The 8,173-nt window shown below is 43.7% G+C and overlaps 1 protein-coding gene across 1 annotated transcript in view; it reads left to right on the top strand.

Moving 5' to 3' along the window:
• Positions 1 to 6,518: 6,518 nt before the first annotated feature.
• sipa1l1 (signal-induced proliferation-associated 1 like 1) overlaps positions 6,519 to 8,173 on the top strand; it is a gene marked incomplete at its 5' end in the record, with an annotated part of 36,931 nt that continues 35,276 nt past the window's right edge. Inside the window, 2 exons of the mRNA XM_080490310.1 lie at positions 6,519 to 6,753; positions 6,865 to 7,970. Coding sequence (XP_080346436.1) covers positions 6,519 to 6,753; positions 6,865 to 7,970 — 1,341 coding nt within the window. The remainder of the gene's footprint in view (positions 6,754 to 6,864; positions 7,971 to 8,173) is intronic.

Below are 8,173 nucleotides of genomic sequence, written 5' to 3'. Positions count from 1 at the left end.
CGAAAATGTTTTTCCATCACTTCCTCCACCCCCACATAACCACACTGCATATGGTGAATTTGGCATTTTTTTATGTTGTAGCTTTTGTCTGGATATTGTTCACCAACATGCAGATGTAACTGGGAGCAATACATGCAAAACATGCATATTATACTTGCAAGTGATTTAGCATTCGTGTTTTTCCAAGATCCTGGTGCACATTCTCAAATCTTCTTTTAATCCATATTCTTCATCACTGTGATCTCTTTTCCTTTTAAAAGATCAGTTGTCATAACAGTTAATGTTTACTAACATGTGACATGTTCTAAACACTCAAACTACCGACATTAAAGAACAAAAGAAATATAAACTTTGTTTTAAACACCTGCAAAGGGTATGTCAGTTTATCCCTTCGGGAAAAACATTATCATACAATATAACTCAGCATCACACTCATCTACAGCCTCAAAATGTCAATGAAGTCTAACGAGTTTATTTATGTAAAGTCGATGTCATTTCAGAGAAAAAAATAATAATTGGAAAGTTGTGTATATTCCTGGCTCACCAAAGCTAAACTGTGTATTTCAAGTTCAGCTTTAGACAAAAGGCGTGCTTTCACCACCTCTACGAAGAGGGTGAGCCAAAGAAGGCCGACATACAGGATTCATAGAAGGTTGACCGGAATGACAGATTTGCAACAAGCAAAGGTGCAGAAGAAGCGAGCAAGATTACAACAGTCAGACGACTGCCAAGGAAAGAGTTCAATTCCTGTTGATGATCTGATTCAAGCCTTAATCTACTCTTTATGAAGTACCCTCATCTCCTTGAAGTGTTTGTGACTCCCCGGTGTCGCTCTAAAACCAGACGCACGGCGAGAGATATGTCGCCTGAAGAAAAAGAACTGGACCAATCCTCGATGGTCGTCATGTAATGATGAACACTGCATTTCATTTGGAAATCGGTCCCCTGGAGTGTGGAGGGAAAAAAAGGATCCAAATCTGAGCTGCTTCAAGCCAAGAATGAAAATTTTCAGTCAATGATATTGTGTGCCATGTCATCTGCTGCTGTTTGTCCACTGTCAACATGAAAATCAGCACAGCCGTCGACCAAGAGACCAGGAGAGCAATTCATGCTCGTCTTTACCGACAGCCTTGTGAAGATGCTATTATTCCTTCTCAGTAGGACTTTATGAGCCTTAATTTTTCAAATTTAATTGAGAAGGCTGTGAAGTATTTCAGTTTGTGCCACACCTTTTGTTCATTTTAGGTAGTATATATACATATATTAAACATCTACCCTATTTACATTTTAGTTTATTAATCAAATCCTTGTGAAAAGTGGCTAAAGACGGTAGCATATCAATATATATGATGCATAAGAGATGAGGCTGTGGTGAAAGGATTGAGTCCCTTATTAATGAGATCAGTTCTTTTAATGAAGTCGCATCTCAATTTTGAATACATGTGAAAAGTGCAAGGACGCGCTATGCTCATCTCCTCCCACTGCCTCTCTGGCCGTGTTGTAGTAGCTGGAAATGGGTGAAGTTCCACAATTTCAACAGTTTCACACTCGAGAGAGAGAGATGCAACGGCAGACTTGAGCGCACTCAAATATCCCCTTTTACATTTCAGTGAGCCGGAGAGGACACCCCCGCCCTACTACCAAGTGCCGTAGAGAGGGGGGGGGGGGGAAAGCCAGACCGCAAACTGTTTATCTTTCCACACAATTACAATTTCACTTTGAACGGCTCTGAGCTGAAACTCCAACACTTTGGACTGCCTGCTGCCTGGCAGCCTTCAAAGAGAATAATGTTTGATTTATTTATTTATTTATTTCCCCTTATCTTCCCTCGGTGTCTTGGCCTGCCATTTCCTCATCTATGCTCAGACAAGCTGATATGAAAAGCTGTTTGTATTTTAAATGGCCGGATAGGATTAACAACACTCGGTCACAACTGCTACACTTTGACACACTCTGGGTTCCATGTACTAAAGTTTTCAATCGTCTAATCTTGTTTTAACAAGTTGTTCATGCAGAACACTTGGTTCAAAAATGTTGCCTGCAAATCACAAACACACCAGCACCATCAGTGCCATTTTGCCTCTTTATGCAATGCATGTACTTGATGTTTTGAGAAGTTTGAAAATGACTGAAAAGCTTGATGCGATTCCTTCAACACAAAACAATAAACCAACTCGCCACCAAGCTTGTTGGGGGGGGATATGTGATGCAGTGTTCCTCTTCATCTTGAATCTTTGTTTAGTAATTCTCATGAGTCATGATGTTTTTTTTGTCCTGTTTGTTGTCAGGGCTCTATTGTACAACCCGTCGTGGTTTCATACTCCTTTGGAAATATTGCGCCTGAATGGCCACACCTCCACGCCGCTACGGTCGAGTAACAGCTGTCCAAGAATACCTGTGGTCAGACTCTGAGTCAGCTTGTCTCTCTGCTGTTATTTGCAACTGCCATTGTTCCAGTTTGGGCTTGTATTGACAATAAGCGAGCTTCTTCAGTTGTCTTTATAAAGGCCCGTCGTCCGTTTCCTGGTCTCGGTAAACTGCTCGCAGCATGGGCAGGACCTCAACCAGTTTCTGGAGTAAAGCCTGTGAAATTCATTGAGACAAGGAGACGTAACATAGTGGCTTAGGTGTTGACGGCGTTTTTCCGAAACAAGCTGTGACTTGACTCACCAGGCGGGGTGGCACTGATGTCTATCTGGAGAAACAGGTGTACGGCCGTCGAAGATTTTGTAACGTTCACATGTCACACTGTTTTCCAACGGGGTTTCGTTTTGTCTTAATTTTCCTGAAATGGTGTTGTTTTCTTCAGTCTTCTCCATACTGCTCTTTCATCTGTGGGGTGTGATGATGACTATCCAAAACTGTTCTTTTCAACACAATACTGCCTGATTAATGAATCCAAACCACTAATTCATGTTGCTCATGCCTAGAAATTTGAGTGCTGTTGTAATATCCATGCTCGCAAAAGAACATAGAAGAAAGTGGGGATATATATATATATATATATATATATATAATGTTACATTCTTGTAAACACATAGCACACCGGCACGTGCACTCCTTTGACCGCCTCTTTTCTTTGTGCAGCAAAGAGCCCCTGTCAGTCTGCTCATCTGCTCTGTAATTTTTCAGGTGTGCATGACTCACTGCACTGGAGCAGAGTCATCGTCGCACAGCGATGGTAACAAGCACTCCTCTGTTGCTTGACAACAACCTGAGACACCAGCAGCCAGAAACATTAATAAAAGAAAAAAATGTTAAGCAGCGCTATAGTTTACATGTTTGTGAATCACCACGTTGACAATAACAACACACTAATGGCGTATAACCTATTTGCCATTTATTCGATTTTGAAAAAAAATGCAAGATACCCCGAAAAGTACAGTGCCCTTTAGATTTTAGTTACGATTGCTAAATTTCAATTGTTTTTTTTACATGGGAAGATATTAGTTATTTAATACCTGCAGTTCATGTCCTTATTGAATTCACAGTATCACAAAACCTGTGAAGTCGTGGTTATTAAACAAATTTCTATATAATTAAGCATTTAACTATTAATGGCATTGCTCGGTACAATGAAACATAATTTGCTACAGTTCAGACACGTGTGTCGCACCTGATTGTTGTGATAAACTGCGCAGCCCTCGGTCACATTTAAATATCTTGCCGAGAGAAAATGCTTTGTGCCATATTCCTGATTAGGACTTCTTTTATGCAAGTTTCCTTACGGGTATAGACATAAAAAAGTGGTCTCCATTGGTGTGGAGTTACTGTGGTGACTTTATGATTCATACCACTGCTACTGTTGACACCACTGATTGCTGATGCGGCTCGCCACTGTCATCCATACGAAGCAAATGAGTCCCTCTGTTGACGGCTCCCAGTCATTGGGGCCAGCTGACAACCTCGGCAGCAATTACCTGCATTGAACAGTGATGCTACATATTTACCTCAGGAATCGACCTCATTTAGACTCTGCTAAAGGTTGCTGAGTATCTGTCATTTTAATTGGTCCTCGGCGACTGCAGAGAGGCATGCAACGCCACGCTCATCCCTTTCAATTCCCAGTCTCCCTGCCCAGTGTGCGGTTTAATCCTCCCTCCATTCACTCTGCTTTCCATTTCTTCTTCTCTCTTTCACCCCGTTCCTCTCATTCTCGCCAGCCCTCATTAAGAGTACTACTCACTCAGTCCTCACTGGAGGAGGAGAATGGCACTCTGCAGGTAGTTAGAGGGATTCGCCCAGTGTGATTTCAGAGGCAGTTTTGGCTCATCATAGATGGTAGCAGCATGCCGCCTACTGTGTGTTGCTACTTCTACTTTTGTATACTGCGCGGGGTACGCGTTGGAGAGAGAGGGACCAAGTTGTCAGTTTCTCTTAATCTGCATTAAATGTAATTGGATAATTGTATAGTTGACAGTTGGTCATGCGGGAATAATTTTAATAGACTTTGAAGAGAAACTTGTTGGCAATTGGAAATTAATGTTGAGGAATATATTTAGAGTAAAAATGTCATTAAAATGAATATTTATGGATCATACATTAAATTCACTTATTTTCTTTTTTTGCACCCTATTTTGAGATTGATTGACTAACAATTTTACTGATCTTCAACCCAAAATGATGTTTGCAGCATTACCAGCACTTACATTTTTGCACATTTTTATGTTACGATCCTTTTGTATTGGTTTGAACACAAGTACAGAATGAGCTGTTTGCAGTTGAACAGATGATCGGTCCACAAGAAAAACCTGGACTTTCCTCTCATTTCCACGACTACTGCTGGATTGAGTTTGGCATTATTTTTGTCTTAAGGTGAACTTTAGAGGCATATTTTGTCTGGGTGTCTGTCAAAGATGGAATTTCAGTGGAAAGAAAGAAAACTTTTTTCTTTCCAATGAGCTTCAGTTGTTGTGTTGCTTAAAACAGACACATGCCTGACAGTTCGTTTCGCTTCAAAGATTTCATTTTTAAAAGTCAACACCAACGTCTGTGCCAGAAACAGTTTCCCAGTTTTTCTGGTTAATCCACAAACTGGGTGGAGGTGGTTCCATTCAACAGTCGGCTAACAGCAGGAAGGGGATTGAATCAGCAGTCGTTCTCACTCTCGTTCTCACTCTTGCGCAGAGAAACATGTACTGTACAAGGCACCATATCACCATGGTGATGCAATGTGTGGTCTGGTTGGGGGAGGCTGTGTATGATCAATGGGCAAACACGGCTGAGAAGCACATACTCAAACTAAATTAATTAATGCCCTGCCTTTATATCAGTAATCATTACGTAAGACCATCACTGGCACTTTATTGTTGACTTTAACCTGCTCACACATGTGGAAATGAGGATTTCTGTACGAATCACTCGCATATTTCATCAATCTCCTAAGACCTTAAGGGTAAATCCACATTGCGCGTGGGTTGTCTAAACTTCTAAAAACACTTTGCAGAGGTTGAAATATGGGAGTTTCAGCTTCTTTAACCTCTTGACAACATTATTATACAAAGGAAACAGGACACCCTTGGTGATTACAGAAAAACCTAATCCTGGGGTTACAGCAATTCTGCTTTCAACCCGAGATGTCCAGGTGATTCTTTACAAAGAAATGAAAGCAACAGATTATGCCAAAGAGCCCCTCAGAATCTTCAATAAAAGCTGTAAAAACCTTGGAATAGTAATCCGGTCTGCATTTGTCATGGCTGAACTACTGTAGTTGACTTTGTCATTGCATGTAATTTGTTCCCCAGCAAAAAAAAATTGGATGCTTTTTCCCAAACCTACAAAACATATTGACTAATTTTCCTTGATTCTCCTTGTTTTTGTTTTGAGTATCAAATTACAGACCTCATAGTTTTGGAAAATCTTCAGAAGTACTGTGTGAAAGTGGGCCAATTTCCGCTCTTGGAGTCGCTAAAATTGTGTTGATATATTCCTGCAGGTCATGAGTGGTTGTGGCGGATGAACTGGAAGTTAATTTCTCTCGTCTCTCTTCTGTTTCTCTGCCTCCTCTGCTCTTGTTTGCAGTTGCGGCCCTTCAAATTGAGCAAGCAGAGTTCCCTCCTCGCAATGCAGCCTGCTTTTTAAGGTCTACAGCTTTGAAAGTCCACCGTCAACACATTTCTCCTCAACAAGCTTCAGCTCTGTAAAGGTGCAGCACCCGGATCTTTTCCCCTCCAAAACACCAACAATGCATTTTATGACTAGAGTCTATATGTTGGTGCCATTTTTTTATAAATGTACATTGCACTTTTTTATTAAATTTATTTATTTTTTTGTTAGTTTTGAATTTATTACCTAAGTTATGCTGAACATTTTTTTTAACTAACTTGATTGTTTAAAATGTCATGTTTGACTGCTGTTCTCTTTTCCTGTTCCTTCTTTTCAGCTCCAAATGTATCCGTGAGTTCCTCTCATCACTTTAGATTTGGGTCAACATAATGCCCACTGAGTAAGCTCATTAGTGCCCCCATCCTTACCTTTCCCTTCCATCTCCCCTCCCCTCACCCTTTCCCGTTTCCATCATGACCAGTCTGAAGCGATCTCAGACAGAGCGCTCCGTCGGGGGCTCGGTGCCGGCTAGTGATGAGTTCTACACCCGACGCCTACGACTGCCCAATGGAGGAGCGCCGCCTCCTCGCAGCGAGAGCGCCCACATCTCCTCGTCATCAACTACTGGCACCAACCCCGGTGTCCCCAAGATGGGGGTTCGCGCTCGTGTGGCTGACTGGCCTCCGAGGAAAGACGGAGGAGGTGGGGGTGTTTGGCATATCACAGTGGAAACAGACTCGCCCAGTTCAACAAACACGACCAGCTCCTCGGGTTCAGGAAGTGGAGATAGAGAACGGCTTGTGGGAGGGGGTGGAGGAGGAGGGGGTGGAGGAGGAGGGGGAGGAGGAGGGGGAGGAATGGGTGGCAGCAGTGGCAGTGGAGGAGGGGGAGGAGGAGGGGGAGGGGTGTCTGCTGTTACAGCCCACAGCAATCTTTCAGCCAAGCTTGGACACCTGATAAGCCCGCAAGACTCGTCCATGCTGCGCAACATTCACAACACACTGAAGAACAAGATGCAAAGCAAAGGAAAGGACAACCGCTTCCTCTCGCCAGATGGCTATCTGGGCTCACCTCGCAAAGGTATGAGGCGCATCCGTCAACGCAGTAATAGTGATATTACGATCAGTGAGCTGGACGTGGATGGAAATGAGGGCTGGTCATTCTCCGGGTGGACACCCATGCACCGCGAGTATGGCAGCACTTCATCTATAGACAAGCATGGTGTGTCAGGGGAGAGCTTCTTTGACATGCTGAAGGGATATCAATCCTCTGAGGCCCCTGACCAGCGGAGCCCGGCTCCAGAGAGGCTGACAGAACTGCTTACTGTGGCTCCTATTAAGCAAGCTGCGCTGGACCTGCCCGACGGGCCCTTCGGCCCAGCCAGAGGAAGCCCCGCGAGTCGACTGAAGGAACGAGAGAAGCAATTAAAAAGAAGGTCAAAGTCAGAAACAGGTGGCGAGTCGATATTCCGAAAGCTGCGCAGTGTGAAGGTGGAGGGCGACACATCGAGGGCTGGTTCGGATGTGGAAGATGGAGGGAAAGGCGATGAAAGTGGCCCGCCTCCAAAACCCTGGATGTGCCAAAAAGGCTTTGCCCATTTCGATGTGCAGTCCCTACTCTTTGACCTCAACGAGGCCGTCCACATCCGGCAGTCCGGGTCCAAACGCAAAAACACTACGACGGGGGCCTCAGCAGCTGCCGCAGCTTCTGCTTCCGCCACATCGTCCCTTTCCTCCAATCAGAGCGGAGTGTATGGGTCACCGTGTGGCTCACAAGAAGAGCTCAGCAAAGAGGGGTCGGGGCACGGCACCAACCCCGCCTTGGATCCTGGCGACGACAAGAGCAACGACTTAGTTCTGAGCTGTCCTTGTTTTAGGAATGAGATTGGAGGAGAGGGTGAGCGCCACATCTCCCCCACTAAACAGGTAGGCTATAAGCAAGAAGAGTATAATTGGTTTAAAAGGAATTCCATGTAAAGATTGGAATGCATCTTCATTCTTGAAAATAATATTGACATCTGCAGGTCGAAATCAAAATATTAGCCTGTCTGAGTGAAGATAGACTAAAGAGGTAACATAATGATGTGGTTGAGAGCTCGCCGACTTCACTTTTCTTTGTTTTTCTCCTC

The sequence above is a fragment of the Lipophrys pholis genome, assembly GCF_963383615.2.
Source record: "Lipophrys pholis genome assembly, chromosome: 21".
NCBI classification, from domain to species: Eukaryota; Metazoa; Chordata; class Actinopteri; order Blenniiformes; family Blenniidae; genus Lipophrys; species Lipophrys pholis.
Note: the sequence above shows the minus strand (reverse complement) of the source record. Positions and strands in the feature narration are given on the sequence as shown.